General features: G+C 50.9%; 1 protein-coding gene across 11 annotated transcripts in view; it reads right to left on the minus strand.

Moving 5' to 3' along the window:
- Positions 1 to 4423: 4423 nt before the first annotated feature.
- Positions 4424 to 15873, minus strand: part of DLG3 (discs large MAGUK scaffold protein 3) — a 64526-nt gene continuing 53076 nt past the window's right edge. For 9 of the 11 annotated variants that reach the window (XM_060138625.1, XM_060138628.1, XM_060138627.1 and 6 more), the window contains 8 exons: positions 15473 to 15572; positions 11676 to 11717; positions 10334 to 10384; positions 9640 to 9741; positions 8682 to 8854; positions 8176 to 8285; positions 7750 to 7841; positions 4424 to 6689 (listed from right to left, as the gene is read on the minus strand). In XM_060138625.1, coding sequence (XP_059994608.1) covers positions 6583 to 6689; positions 7750 to 7841; positions 8176 to 8285; positions 8682 to 8854; positions 9640 to 9741; positions 10334 to 10384; positions 11676 to 11717; positions 15473 to 15572 — 777 coding nt within the window. In that variant the 3' untranslated portion in view covers positions 4424 to 6582. Of the gene's footprint in view, positions 6690 to 7749; positions 7842 to 8175; positions 8286 to 8681; positions 8855 to 9639; positions 9742 to 10333; positions 10385 to 11675; positions 11718 to 14059; positions 14156 to 15472; positions 15573 to 15873 lie in introns of all 11 variants that reach the window. The other 2 variants (XM_060138634.1, XM_060138623.1) reach the window with 2 other exon arrangements.

A 15873-nucleotide genomic window follows, 5' to 3' on the forward strand; every position in this document is an offset into this window, starting at 1 on the left:
CCTTTTGCCCCCTCCTTTCCAGCAGGCACCTAGCCTCTGTGTGTAACGTGTGATCATGTATAAACCTTGGGCCATGTTCTTTGGCAGCCGTATTTAAGCCGTTCACGTCACCTGCATCACTGTTCATTTGTTTTTTTCCAACTGTAAGTCCACACAAGGCATGAACTTCCTTTTTGTGAGGGATTCCGCACAGTACATGTCCTTTAGAATTCTATTTTATCATTGTCAATAAGCGTTAAGGGCCAGAAGAGGCCGTAGAGATCATCTGTGCAACTTCCTCCTGTTTTAGATAGTGAGGCCCAGAGAGAGGGAGCTCATTCAACAGTCCTATATTGAGCATGTAGCATTGTAGTAGCTGCTGTGACGGCTACAAAGATACACCAGATGCAATCCCAGCCTTCTAGAAGCTTTTTGTCTAGTTGAAGTATGTTATGGACGAGGAAGAACAGAGTAAGTTCGTATAAACTGCTAAAGTGGTGCAAAGGAAGGGAGGGGGAAGCTCTTCTGGAGAGACCAGTGACGTCATCATGAAAAATGCCATTGAAGCCGAAACCTGAAGGGTTTCATAGCGATCGGGACTGGAAACATTCCAGACGGAGGCTTTGCTCACAGGTGAAAAGGCAAGTAGTCTAGATTGGTTTATAGAGAAATACAGGAGATAATGGGGAAAAGCAGATCGGGGCCCGCAGAGGGTGTTCATTCAGTACTTCGCTTGCCTACATCCCACACCCCTCCCCCACCAGGCTAGCCCTGCTGACCTTATAGGTCTGACCTGAACGTCTACCTCCTCAGAGAAGCCGTCTCTAAGCAGGGCCCCTGGCTATATTACCCTCTATTGCTGCATCCTATTTATTTCTTTCACAGCGTTTAGTATAACACGTAATTATATATACTTAGTTACTTGTTTGTTGCCTCCCCCCACTAGACTAGAAGCTCCCTGAGGGCAGGGACTGTCTTTGTTTGATTTGTGGCTCTTATTGCAAGGGTAGGGGCAGTGATAATGAAAACAAAGCACTAAATTGAACAGACAGACACTAAAGAATCAAGTTTTGGTAGGAGACTGGCTATGATGACCAAAGGAGAGAAATCAGATTTTGAGCTTAGGTGACTAGGAAAATGGTAGCACTTAGGATGGGGGAGAAGAGTGGGTGAAGCAGTCTTCCTTGCAGCCATAGGGCTCCAGGGAGGAATGGAGTCACTGTGAGGAGCGGGGGATGTGGCATGTTCATCTTTCTCTGACGCTATGGCTGAGAGAGGAGTCTTTGAAAGTCATGCTTGGGAGGTCCTGGCTGACCCTGAGAGCTTCTGGGCACTGGATAAACTTGTGCTGAACGAACAAATGGTCAGTAAGTGGGAGCAGAGCTGGGGGACTGTTCAGTTCCTGGTGAACAGGCAGCAGAGTGAAAAGAAGGGGAAGGAGCTAAAGGAGAGGAAGTGGTTGGAGATGGAAAGGAGTCATAATTGGAGCAAGATCCCAGAGGAAGTAGCAGGAACTCCAGAATGGAGGTTCTCCATAAAACAGAAAACAAAATTCACATTCACCACAGGTTTGGGCCTCGTCAAATCTCTTCCCTCCAAGCTTGAGCCAAAGACTAGGACATCTTCTCTTTTACTGAGTACCTGCTATGCGACAGATACTGTGCCGAATGCTGGAGATGGGAAGGGAAATAGTCTCTGCTCGCAAAGAGGAGTCAAGGAGAGGAAGCCAGATGTCAAGAGAGAAGGGCCAGAAAACGTGTGGCAGAGGAAGAAGCAGCGCAGCGCTTGAGAGCACAGCCACTGCAGCTGGCCTGCGCTTGACTCACTGCTGCGTATTAGCTGCATGACCTCCGTGTGCCTCAGTTTCAACGGGAAAATAAGGATAAGAGCACCAACCTCATAGGGCTGTTTTTGGCAATAAATGATTTAAAATGCACAAAGCACTGAGCACGGTGCCTGTCACATAGTAAGCGTGAAATAAGTGTTAGCGGTTACGATGATGGTGAAAGTTCTTACAGGGTCTAACAACAGCACAAAGGAAGGAAGGGTCATTGTGACCCACGGCATGGGGGCAGAAGAGGTACTTCAGGAAAGGCAGCATAGAACGAGGGGAATTCTTGAATGGAGTCTTAAAATGTTGACAGGAGTTTTGCAGGTGATCAAGGGGGTGGCAGCGAGGGCATTTATGGGCAGAAAAAAAAAGTCAGCAAAGACACAGGGTTGTGCTGCATTCAGAGAACTCATGGCTGGAGCAGACGGGGCCACAGCAAGACGAGGCAGGAGGGAAAGGGCAGGGACGCCATGATAAGGAGTTTGGGCTCTTCTTCCCTGTAGGCAACAGAGCCCCCATGGGGAGGGAGGGCACTTTAATAGGCCGATTCTATCAGCTACAGGGAGGATGGCTGTGGTGACAGGAAGGCCAGTCAGGAGAGCATCCGCTTGCACATGTTCTTCACCACCAGCAGGCAGGTCTGACTCCTTCTTCTCAAACCACCCACTTTCCAGTCCCCTGCCGTGTGCTAGATGCTTCTGGTGACAGTGCGAGTGCCGGGGGAGGGACAGGACGCAGAGGGAGTCCATTAGGTCTAATGTGGAAACCACCAGTGGGTATCCCCCTGCGACAACAGGCTCAGTGCTTCAGATAAAATCTAGTTGGGGCTTCACAGCTGAAACAGACTATCCTCTGCGAAAGCTCTTGCTACCAAGACCCCACTGCAACCAAGACCCCCAGGAACCAAGGTGTGCGGGGAGTGGGGGGAAGGGGGGGTGCCAGTTCTGCTGTTTCTGGGAAGTGATGAGGAAGAGAGGCTTTGGAGGAAATTGGAATTTGAGCTTCAGAAAGTTACTTGCAGTAATAATAGAATGTCCTAGAGGTGCCACGGAACTGACTGAACGGGTAAGAGGATTAGTGGCATCGAGGCCATGAAACCCTAGTTGGGGACAGGGATGAAGGGCAAAACGTGGGAGCACTGAGGTGAGCGTCTCCCGCAGGCGCTCGCTCGTGGGGTTGTCTTGAGAAAGCTAAGGCTCTCTCTCTCAGCAGCCACTCTGACACCGTGAGCCTCCAGTGGTTCGCACCAGGCAAGTGCTGTCCCCGTGGAGAGGGCTCCGTTGTCCTTTAGTACTGACCTTTCTGCTCAAGGAGCCCAGTGTCCCTTTGCAGTCCCATCCTTTTTAGCTTGACTTGGACCTGCTCAGGATACTCCCCCTGTAGTCCCTTCCCAGTCCTGCAGCTCAACCCCTACCTTCCTCTCTATCTATCTGTATTAGCTTCATCCTTGAGCATAACTTCCACGCTAGTTTTGGTAAAGATTTTGCTTTCATTAGCTAATTTCTAGAACCACTTTCACCTTAAGACAAAGTTGGTCATTTGCATCTGAACAAATACTTTATGTAGTCAGCATCATCCTAGGAATGTTTTAATTTAAGGTCTGTTAGAGACGAAGAGGCTGGGGTGGGACTGGCTGCGTTGTCAGCAGCAGAGCCGGGGAGAGAGCACAGCGTTGCCTCCCAGTGGAGAAGGCGGCGGTAGAGTTCAGGGTCAGGGTGTCCACCTCTGCTCTTTCCAAGTTGCTCAGCATCTTCCCTCCGGGGCTGCGTTTTCTTCAGCCGCGCCGCCTCTAGGAGGGACAGCAGCTGTGGAGCCAGAGTCTCAGCACAGCGGGATCGGAGGCCAGCTCTTTGTGCCCTTTACACTTAGGAGGTGGATTTCCTTAAAACCCCACAGAGCACTTTGGGGACTCCTTTTTGTTAGGCTGCCTTCTAGCAAATGAGAATGTGTGAAAAGAAGCACCCTGCAAACAGCTAAGCACTGTTGTCCTTGCTGTGGTTCGGCCCCCACACAGTCATCGCTCTTGAGCTGAACCACAGCAGGACGTCCTCAGGCTTCTTCACACAAGCTACAGGGACATCAGCCACGTCACAGGCACCTGCTCTAAGCGCTCCTCCTCTCATCACAGGGCTGCTGGGATGACTGCCACCCTGCTCTGCAAACTGGGCCCATCTCACCCTCATTCCCCCTGGGCTCTAATGCTTTCTGGTAGCTGGGAGCCCAGCTTTTTCTTGCCATGTTTATTACTCGGCTCTCTGCTCCTGCCTTGGCTCCCGCTGTCTCTAACAAACGTCTGTGCTGCATTAAGCACCTCCTGTCTTTGTGTACCTTTGCCATTTTGCCCTGAAGGCCGTGGATGCCCTCCACACACACCTGGCCAGCACTACCTGAGGCAGTTTTTTGGGGGTGGGGTAGAAGACTGAGCGCAAAGCTTTCACAAAGGACCTGTTATGACCACAGGAGTCTAGAGCCATCCAGAGGAACACCTGACTCGGTCAGCTGATGGTCACTAAGCAGAGAGCCTTTTGGCCCCCAAAGGTTTGGGACACGTTTCCCACTGCTGTGCCCCCACCCTCCCCTCTCAACTACTTCAAGAAGGTCTCTGAGCCACAGTTCATTGCAACTATCATTTATTAAAAAATATATGTCTCCTTGGAAGGAACACTGGTAAACCAACTAGTGTCATGCTTGCTTTGAATCTCTGCTTTTCTTCCCTGGGAGGGGTAGAGGGTTGAGCATCACTCAGACTACATCACTTAACATCAGAGAAATCAAAACACTCCCAGCTCACCCCCTCCTCCCCAGAGTCATAATCGGACACCACTTTACCCCTCTTGCCTCCAATCCAGTGTACTGCGCAGGTAAAGCTGCTGCCCTTTCTTTACCCATATTCTGGGCCCCACACTTTACAGTTAGCCTCATCATGCCGGTAGGAGAACTGTTAACAGACTTCCTAAATCTGGCTGGTAGCGCTCAAAGCATCTTCGACATGTATGCTTTGCACCGGTTGTAACACGGTGGGCTAGGAAACAACAGGCTCAACCCTGGGGCCAAGCATGTCCACGCTCTTCTCCCCTGGGTCGTGCCTCCAGCGTGGAGCTGAGGGAGGCATGGTGGCTTCAAAGGAGCATGGTAGGGCGGGGCCTGGGCCACACCTGCCGCCTGCATTTCTGGTCAGAGAAAAACCCCCTTGACCACAAACACTGCCGTCTGACTCTGGGAAAAAGCAACAGGGTTTCACATCTCAACAGTAAGTGAATTGTAGCTCTACAGCTCAAATTGACAGCATTAAAGTCTACTTTCTTCTTGAAGAAACAGTAAGCTACCAGCTGTTGGTGAGGGATTGGGGTAGGTAGGGCATATGAAGCAGCTGCGAAAAAAACCCAAATCAAACTTTTCATTACGCGGCTGGCCAAGCTCAGGGCCGTCCCACTGTCCCAGCGCAGAGCTGGAAGGCAAGTGACTCCCCGTCCCTGCCAGTGGGCCCCATGACAGAGCCTCAGCTGAGCCCAGCATGTCCCTGGCAGGTGAGTGAAGGGACACGTTACAGTAGGAGGCCCAGCTCCTGTCGGTTCTCACCTGCCCCCACTTCCCTTTCCGCTGACGGGATGGCCAAGCCCGGGTCGCCTAGTCTATCACAAGGCCCGGCTCCTCCAGAACATCATGAGCCTTTAGAACACGGTCAAATTGGATTCTACACATTCACTTAAATAGTAAAAGTAAAATTTGGAAGAATGAAAAGGCTGACACAGTAGCACAACATGGTTTTGGTTTAACAGCAGCTTAAAAATGAACAAAAAGGAAACCTCTCATGCAGACACATCAGGTGGCATAAAACAATTGGCAATTTAATACGTTGGGAGCACCGTTAGCCATTCTCTCGCTCCCCACACGCGGGCCTGACTGTGCCCCAAGGGCAGCATCGGCTCTAGGGTCACAGCTCCAAGCCTCTGGCCCCCGGGCCGAAGCCCTTTCTCACCGTTCTCTGGCTGACCTGACCCCTCCTAAAGAAAAGCCCAGCTCTCAAGAGAATGACCAATGCGGGTGCCCTCGTTACAGCACTTACTACCACTTTCACTCCCTCCCCAACCAGTTGGGATATAAGATGCCATCTGATTGGAATATGAAAATTAAAGCATTTCTCTAATAACACAGTACCATTGATGAAGTCTCCATAGATTTTCTAGTCCAAATGCGTGTGAATATATATATATATTATATGAGAGTGTATAATATATATATATATAATAATTTCTATATATTTTATATAAATTACATATATATATCTATATATAAATAAGATACTTTCTGTCACCATGACCGCGCTGTCCCAAGCCGCGAGGCAGCGTACAGATCGTAGCAAAGCCTGGGAGCCTCTCCTCGCGGGGTGCGCGGGGCTCGCTTCATAAGCCGCGCAGCTGTCCAGTCTGTCTTTCCATCAGTCCTCCTCTCTTCTCTTCGCTTCTGCTTGGTTTTATGAAAACAATGACTCTGATGGATTTGCACCTGTGCTAGTGCTTGGGAAAGGTCCATGCAGGAATGGGCGCAGTCACATGATGAGTGAGATGGCATCATCCCAAAAAATAAACTAAAACAAAACAAAAATTTAAAAAAACAGAACAGGACTAGAAAACTCAATTTTTTGGACATATCTAAAAAAGGGGACAAGAACAGTAGTCATCTGTTCTCCCCATGGGGACAGGAATGAAGAGGGAGGAGGGAAGAGGGACTTGGTTTCTTCTGTTCACAATAGAATGGTTGGAGGGGATTCTTCAGAGTTTTTCAGGGGATGGGACCCAAATGTAGTGCCCAGACTGGTCCTCAATGATTTGTTTGATTTTGTTATAAATCTCTTCCAGTGAGTCACCCTGTACAATGGCTGAAGAGGAAAACAGAATTATTACTGTGGTCCACAGCAACCCCCTGCCCCAAACCCTGACAGTCTGGCCCATCCCAACTGTCCCACAGCTCAGCCCCGTTCATTCACTAGGCGGCCGTCTGGGAGCCCAGGTCACTGGGGAAACTGGTGGGCACTGCAGGCCCGGGGCTTGATGTCAACTTGCTAAGACAGTGAGACTGAGCAGCAATTAGTAGGAAAATGTGTTCTTCAGAAATGTTTATTGAGCACCCATTAGATGCCAGACCTTGTAGATCATGCCCCTCTCGGCTGCCATGAGGCCGGCAGCTGGTAATTCTAACGCAGCCTTACCAGAAGATGTGGAAAATCCTGGTTATCCAGAGCAAGAGCTGAAAAAGCCACAATTTCTGGCAAGGTGTCGTGCTCCTGGGGCCGTCACATCTGCTCCATGTCAGAGGTCAACCCGACAAACAAGGACATGGATGCTAACAGAAAAGGGAGCTCCAAGACCCAAGGTATGCGAGGACAGTTATGAATCCTGTCCCCCGGTAACCTTGTAGCACCACCAGCTAGAGTTCACTCAGCACCACCTTGCACACATATGTCCCTGTACTTCAAAAGGTAAGCAACATATTACACAGAAACCTTCCCAACCTTTTAGGAACTGACCCTTCTAAAGTAGGTGACCATATAAACACACACACTGACAGACGACAGCCTGAACACCACGCCAGGGAATCATCATCATCAACAAACATTCACTCAGTACATAAAACATGCAAGGACAAGTGCTGGATGGGGGAGCCTGGGAGGGAGGGAAACAAACTAAAACAGGGAGCCTACAATCTAGGAGGGACATGAAGACGAACAAAAACGATCAAAGGCAGCATTTGGTGATGGTGGTTGATACCAGAAACTGGCTCAACTCCTCTGGCTGGAGGGCACTTGAGTACTTTGGCAATGCTTGAGCTCAAAAGCACCCAGAAATTCTGTGCAAGGTGTCTGGGCCTCTTGGAAACACTCACAGAATAGGTGTCCAGCTGCTCCCATGTTACCCCAGCTGTGCAATGGGGAGACTCACCTGTGAAGTATTCTCCAAACTCCTGCTCCAGTTTCATGGCTTTGTCATAGATCTTATTTGCTTGTTCATATGTCTGCCGTCGGTTCATTTCCCTGCCAAAGACACGGAAGAAAACAGTACCCAAAACTAGGTTCTATGTTTTGATTAACATAAAGGATTGTTCCAGGCTCCCTGAAGAGCTGCTCAGCTGCCCTCTGAGAGCAGCAGCGGCCCAAGGCTCAACATTCCTCAAACCTTCCAGGTTTGAAAGCTCAACCAGGAATACACGCAAGTGCACTCGAATCCAAAGGAGCCCCCAGTGAACAGGGTGGGGCGCAGACATTCCACTGAGCACCCATTGGGTCTTACCCCTGCCCAACAAACCACCTGATTTTTCATTTCCTTTCCAGGGCCCTCTCCTAGCCGAGAGTCTCAGCAAATACTTACATAAGCGCTTCAATGGACTTGGGCTTGATGAAAATGGCAATGGGGTAAAGTTGTGACTGCTGCAGCCTCTTGATAGCATTGCCAGAAACATCTAAGATACAGTGCTTGCCCTGAAAAAGCAAAGACTGGCATCAGTCCACCCAGTCCCTGTCTACGCCCTGTGCTAACCCAAACATCCACCTGCGGGAAACATGGGACCACCCAGAGAGGCCTGGAAGATTCTACTTCTGAGGTACCCAGGCTCCACATTTTGCTCCTACTCCCCAGACAAGGCCACATGTGAAGCTGCAGGTGGGTGACGCTCTGGGGTGAGTTGCGCAGAGGAGACAGATGCCTCCAAGCTGGGGCTGGGAACACGCGGAGTGGGCGTGGCGTTGGTCAGCACTGCCACTGGGTAGGGCCATGTGCTGGAAGGATGAGGATCCACGCAGAACTTTGGCTGCAGCATTTCTGTGCTCCCTTTGAGGGTAATTTCGTAGGGCCACCGCCTCCGCCTCTCTCCTTACCCTCTCTGCAACTGCCCTCACTGACTGGATGCTGGTCCCATAGAGATTATCGTTGAATTGGCCTGCCTCGATGAACTTGTTGTCCTGAATATCCTTCTCCATCTGTTCTCGGGAGACCACAAAGTGGTAGTCTTGCCCATCCACTTCATTATCACGCCGAGGCCGGGTAGTATCTGCAGGAAGAGAGGAAACGCTCTGTGGTGCAAGGACAACGACCTGCCCCAAGCCCCGGAGAGCTGACTTGTTCCCCCCAACCACCGCCGGGCCCCAGGGCCACTCCAGTGCTTTTCAGATGAGTCGGGGGAAAGAGGCTGGGAAGAAGTTTGTCTTGCCTACATCTCTTCTAACAGCCAGGTTAGAAGCTGGGAGCTATCTGCTTTAGCTTCAACCGGACCAGAAAGGTGGGGTTTCCTGGGCCAAGGTCTGGCAGACAGAGGGTGCCAAACGTGGTACAGGAGCCAGCGAGCCTCACAAGCCGACCAGAGGGCCGCACCCACACCTCGTGGGCTGGGCACCCCCAAGCGCCCAATCGTTCCCAACCACCACCACTCAAACTCCTCTCCAAGGGAGTGAGCAGGCCGGCCTGATGTCTTAATCCTCCCCACATCAGCTTTGGGGGAATGCGTTGCTGCCTAATCTCTTCCAGGGTGGGTTTTTTCTTTTTACATTTTTTAAAACTATTTTTTCAGCTGTGCCGGGTCTTACTTGTGGCATGCGGCATCTTCGTGGCGGCATGTGGGATCTACTTCCCTGACCAGGGATCGAACCTGGGCTCCCTGCATTGGGAGCATGGAGTCTTAGCCACTGGACCACCAGGGAACTCCCTCTTCCAGGGTGTTAGATGCACCCTGTTCCCAGAGAACCCTAGAACCTGGCCGCAGGCCCTTTCCATAAAACATCAGAGCAACAATTCCCAGGGCACCAACGCCTCCCTCCCAAAGATGCCCTGGGCTTTTACGTGGTACACAGGATCCAAATTTATGCGGGAACTCCGAAATCAGGTCATCGTTGACTCTGTCCTTCATTGGGCCCAGGATGATGACAGGCCTTGCATAGTGAACTGGAGAGCAAGCACAGAGACAGTCAGTGAGGCCCCCACCAGACGGCCTGCTGTCCCTCCCCGTATGCCTGGAGCACTGAGGCTCTGGAGCCACTGCTCAGACGGGAGAGCACATCTTCAGCCATCCTGCCTTTTAACTACAAAGACATCAAAGAGCCTTTAATTTGAGAATATCTAAGTCCAAGGCAAGTATGAAACCAGAAGCATCTCCCTTTCCAACAGATTCAGGAGAAATCTCTGCATGGGCACCAACAGCTGAGCAAGGGCTTTCAGAGCAGCCACGGAAGGGAGGGACCGAAGCCTCTCTTTTAGCAGTGGCCACATCCACTGAAAGCGACCTCTGCCATCCTTTTCAATCTGTCCTATCCTTCGGAAAGCATCCCGGCAGCAAGCAAAGGTATAGTGAGGGATGCACGCTGGGTGGCCTTCCCTGTTCTAACGCTAGGAAGAAGTAGATGAGAAGGAGGCATCCAGGGACTGGCTGCCCTCCTACTCCCCCACCTTCACCCCTCTGCCGCCACGGCCAACCACTGGGCCGGGCCCCATGACCACCAGACTGGCTCAAAGGCAAGGCTCTCAGAAGGGGGCTTACTTTCTTGCCGTGTCACTGGCTCATATGACAAAATAGCATCCTCTTGTCCTTCTGCAACAAAAAAGGGAGACATGTTAGCACTTTATCATCTGCCTCCCTGTGTCCTCATCTCCCTACAACGTTCACTTCACCCCCACCTCTGCCAGAAAACAGCCTTGTCAGCTGGTACTTGCTAACACCTGCCCTTGGGCCTATCTACTTCCCATTGGCAAGAAAGCACAGGAAGACCTTCACCGCCCCTGGGACAGGAGTCAGGAGTCCTCTTGTTCAGTGAAATATAGCTGAGCAAAGGGACATGACCCAGAAGCCATGAAGCCTCCACCAAAAGCCACCTCAATTTCTCGGAACTCTTCTTATAGGTAATATTCTACTGTGCTCAGTTGCCTTCTTGCTCTGGTGAGAATCACAGGAAAGCGTCAACTGGTCGAGACACACTGCCTGTGTCCCCTCATCTGCAGGCAAGGGAGTCAGGGCACTCATGCAGGTCCCCAAAGATGCAGCTAAACTTTGCCCCTTTTAAGGGTCTACCTATCTCCCCTTCACTGGAAGAAGCAACCAGAAAAGTGGCACAAGGCTGGGCTAAGGTCCTCAGTGCCCTTTAAGAGCAGTGCTGAGCACTGCTCTCCCCTCACGGTAGAGCTCCATCTATCCTAGCAGTGATGAGCTCTTCCTAAAACAGTCACCAAGAGACGTGGTACTGGGCGCTAGGAGGTCCCAAAGTGGCCGACGGCAGTGCCGGGGAAGGCAGCGATATCTGCATCAAGCCCCAGGATGCATTCTCAGGGCCTCCAGCCACAACTCCTGAGAGGCCAGTAGTCCCAAAGTTCATGCGGCTTGAATTGTGGCTTCTCTGGCCTGGTCACAGGATCTCTGAAGGAAAACTGGGCAGTCATCTGGTCATTTAGCCCAGCTAAAAGGTAAGGACACCAAGCCTTAACCCAGGGAGTACTAGTGACCTGGAAAGGCAATTCAGAACAGTATCCCACAGGAGCCATTCTTCTTTTGGTCTCTGAGCAAATCTGTAAAACTGGCAGCACCTACAGCCCACAGTGGCTACGGCAGGGATTTGCTCACTGGCTGCTCAGCCTTCCCAGGGCCCAGGGAAGCTTTTAAGTCAGGTCCTGGCCAGAACTGCAGGGCTTATGCTCTCCCCTTTAATACACAGCCTAAATCCCATCCCATAAGGACAAAATGGCCACAGCATTTCCAGGATCTCCAAGTGTACATGGCTAAAAGAAGCAGTAGCCTCTGAACAGAAATGGCAGCCGTGCAACGCTGGAATGAGGATGGCTGGGACACATGGTAGAGCTACATGACATGGGGGAGAATGACACACACTTACTGGAACTGCTTTCGCTGTCACTGGTGTTGGATGTCACTCCCTCTGCAAGCCAACAAGAAAGAGACTCCGATTCAGAACACACCACTGAGAGGTCACACGCGGCAGAAAACTCAAATGCTCCAAGAGCCAGACACTGGGCTGCCAACCAAGTCAGGCCACGGGAGGCCTGCCACATCAGGCTACCAGCTGGGAAGCACAGCTCCAATCCTGAGCCCCGGCCACCTCGCACTTGTCCCCAGGGCCCTCTGGGGCTGCCAAGGCCCTCCCTACAGACTACCAGCTTCCAATCTTTGGCAGCATCCTCTTCATCTGAATCAGAAGAACTGACTTGGATGGTTTCCAAATCCTATCCCAAAATGCACCTCCCAATGCTAGACAGGCAGTGACAGTAGCAAAGAGAAGCCCAGCGACCAGGCTGCTCTTGAATTTCCTCCCCACATAGAACCCCTGAAGTACAGAATTGTGCACGACTAAGAGGCTAAGCACTGGGTTGGTTGAGCAATCAGCAGGGAATGACGTGTTGGCCAATGGGTGGAACCAAGAGCCCTCCTGCTGCTGCTACCTGGAAAGAGGGCTTGGCCCCAGCGGTGAAAGGGGATGCTCCTCCGTCCAGGAGAAGACAGACACGTCACAACACAGAGACAACAAATGAAGAAGAACACTGGGAAGACAAGACGATCCTCCTGTCTCAGACTGTCGGGGCCTCCCCGCATCTGAGCGGGCCCAGCAGCCGCACTTGCAGGAGGCACAGAGCACAGTTTGGCCCAAAGAAAGCCCATCGCTCCCAAGACGACAGTCGAATGAAGATGGAACATGGAAACAACGAACTATGGAGTGAGACACTGCTCGTTTCAGCCAAGATGACACTATTCCAGACCGTGATATGCTGTGGCCCCCAGGAAGGACTGGCTGAGTCACCACCCATGCTAGTTCCTGAGCAACCCCCCGATGAAGCTCCTTTACCCTCACGCCTTTATTACTTATGGAAGCAGAGTATCCACTAACAGAACCTGCCCGGCACGGCCGCATGTGTGTGCACGTGCCTGTGTGCACAGCAGGGAGGCTAAGGCCCTGTCATCTAGGTCCCTTCCTTTTTCAAGTCTAGGATTATTTTCCAGAGGGGAGAGGTTGGTCAGGGTTTTCCCAAGCTAAAGCACTAAATATATATAGTCCAGAAAATGCTGTCGAGGCTCCCACCTGCTCAGCCCCTTAGAGATGCTCTGTGGGGAGCCAGCCCACAGCCATCTCCTGAGGCCCCTGAACCTTCTGGGACATCCCAGATGTACGCTGGGTAAAGGGCTTCACGGTACTCTTACCCCCTGTTTAGAGAGACTGAAACAGCTAATTCTTAAGTCCAATTCTTTAGTGCTGCATCACTGGAAGAAGAATACAACAGGCGGGCACCCCTCACCTCAACAATAGGTTAGAGATGAGCTGAGTGGTCACCTCTGGAGAAGCACTTCTTGCTCCCCCTCACTTATAAGGTGGGATGCCAAGACGGCTCCACACCATTTCAAGGTACAAAAGGAAAAAAAGAGACATGAATGATAGGCTTTTATTAGGGTACCAGGGATCCAGAGCAAAAGTGTGACATTCAGAGCCACTTCTAATTCCTCCTGCTGTGGTACCAGTTCTCACAAATTCTCTCACTGCCCTCCCCTCCGCCCTTTGCCCTCACCCATGTCCCCTATACCCCAACCCCAGCAACTCCACTCATGCCAGAAATACAGTTAACAGTATGTAAGTTTGACTTACTCAGGTTCTTTGCTCCATAATAATCGTCACTTAACCCAGGGAAGTCCTAATTTCACAGACAGCAGGACAAAGTGGGAGGGAGGGAGGGAGGGAGGGAGGGAGGGAGGGAGGGAGGGAGGAAGGGAGGAAGGGAGGAAGGGAGGGAGGGAGGGAGGGAGGGAGGGAAGGAGGGAGGGAGGGAAAGAATTGGGGAGAAGACAGAAAATAGAGAAAAAAGACAAGGGGAAGGAAGAATACAGAGCCAGGTGAGCATCAGTGACAGAAGTATGAAATACTATGAAGACCTATAAATATAGCCAGGTTAAGAACTTTGCTACAGAAAGAACATCCCAGGTCATATATGATACCTGGACTTCATGCTGCCCAATTTGCTGCCAAAAGGCCCTGGAGCGGATGACCTTTTTGAGGTGGTCTATATATAGCCTACAGGCCGACAGGACAGACAGGTGACTTACCAAGGCTTGGAACACCTGCTTTGACTAAGTGTGTAGTTACACAGCCATCTCTGCTTTGCCCCTGAAATCACCATTTCCCTCTGAGGGTGAATGAAAAGTCAAACATCTATGTGTGGCAGACAGGCTGGCAGAATTATCATCATCCCAAGGAGCTTTCGTCCAATACTGACTCACTCTGTCCAAACCCTTCAGGGAAAGCTTCGTGCAGTCTGAGGTGTGGGCTTCCAAGCTGACCTGAGTTCTGCAGACCACAGGGGATGAGCTCAGCTTCTGGAGAATAAGCACTAGGCAGTTTCAACGCTTATCCAGCAGCCACTCCCCTCCCCCGTTCAGCTGGGCCGCCCAACAGCGAAGCCTCCCCAGGCTGGGCTCAGCACGGAAGTTCTGGAATTGTCTGGTGAACGAACTATGGTGACCTCACCTCAGGCCTCTGTCTCAGACCGTCTCCTACTGCACCTAGTGCTCCTTACTGAGCTACCCAGAACTGTGAGCCCTAACCTGCATCTGGATGAGGGCACCCTTGTAATCTACTAGCTGCCACCCCAGACACTGATGACCTATGTATCCCATGACCATGAAACATGCTGGCCTAGAAAAAGGACATTCCCTATCGGAACGAGTCAGTCTCCTGCTGTCCTAACAGCTCAGGACCCCGAGACCCCTCCTTGTGAGGCAGAAGAGGAGAGGTTTACAATTCACCATGAGCCATGCGAGAAATACTTTAGCAGCCTGACCTGGTATTTAAGGTTAGGGTGAGAGCAGTTAATTTCTGAGGCACATGGTAGAAAGAGAATATTTCTCAGGATGGCAAGTTCATTCAGCCCAGCTTTATGGCCTTTTCTATCAAACCAGCTTTGTGTTGCTCAATAAACCTTTATTTGGACAATGTTTAGTAAACCCCGTTCGGTGTCAATTCGTTTAAGCAAGAAGGATTTTATTTTGAAAGCTGGCTCTGTAACACTCTGGGAAGACAGTGAGTCTGTTAGAGCTGTGTGAACGTCCCTAGGCATTACACGCATATGCACTTGCATGTAATTCAAGAAGTAGGCCCAACTCCAGGTGTCCAGGGAAGAAAAGGCTCTTCTCTTGACATAGATGAGTGAAGATAAGGGAAAGAAAACACAAGAGGAAGAAGCCAGGAGAGCAACACCGAGTCCCTAGACTTGGTTTTCTTGAAAAACCATTTTTCTGAACTTGACCCTATAGCTGATAACCGCTCATCACCACCACAGCAGAGCTCAGCCATGCACTCCCAATGCCAGTGCCAGCGACTTTCTGGTGGGCAAGCCCTGGAACCAGTTCTACCTCAGAGCCTCCAACATTCTTTCAGAGCGAGGAGCTGGACAAAAAAGACCCAACGTCTCCCTGTGCAGACCAATTTCTACCCTGACTCTGCAAATAAGCAGGTACACACACACACACACACTCACACGCATGCACACATGGCGGATAGACGGGGGACCGACACACACGGACACATACACACCCACACCCATACCCACACACACTTTCCCAGTCTTCGGTGCAAATGAGGAAGAGAGGGCGGGGCTGTGGGTGGCCTGCTCTCTGTTCCCTGCTGCTACTTACGTTCCTGTACGCTGCTCTCCTGGGCCATGTTTTCTTTGCTCTTGTAAAATGGAAACTTTCGAGAGAGGCGGAAACTCTTTTTACGTTTCGTTTTGATCGACTGTGAAAGAACATGAACATGGAGGGGAAGGACAGAAGAAAAAAAAACAGAACAATGGATTTTAAAGCATGCAAGAAAAACTAAAATGGAGACAATGGTGAGCTAAACAAAAGACCATCTCTCACAAATGGAGTCTATGAGATTAAATGAAAGTTGATGTAAGAGGAAAATTATGTTTACAGGAAAATGTTGTAGGGATGTTAGAGGTTTCTACCTAATCCAGACTCACAGCACTCACTGGTACTTCCTAAAGGATAAAGGTCACTGTAGCCTCCTGGACACATGCCCTAAGGTGCCACTG

Source organism: Lagenorhynchus albirostris, chromosome X (genome assembly GCF_949774975.1).
Source record: "Lagenorhynchus albirostris chromosome X, mLagAlb1.1, whole genome shotgun sequence".
Classification (NCBI taxonomy): domain Eukaryota; kingdom Metazoa; phylum Chordata; class Mammalia; order Artiodactyla; family Delphinidae; genus Lagenorhynchus; species Lagenorhynchus albirostris.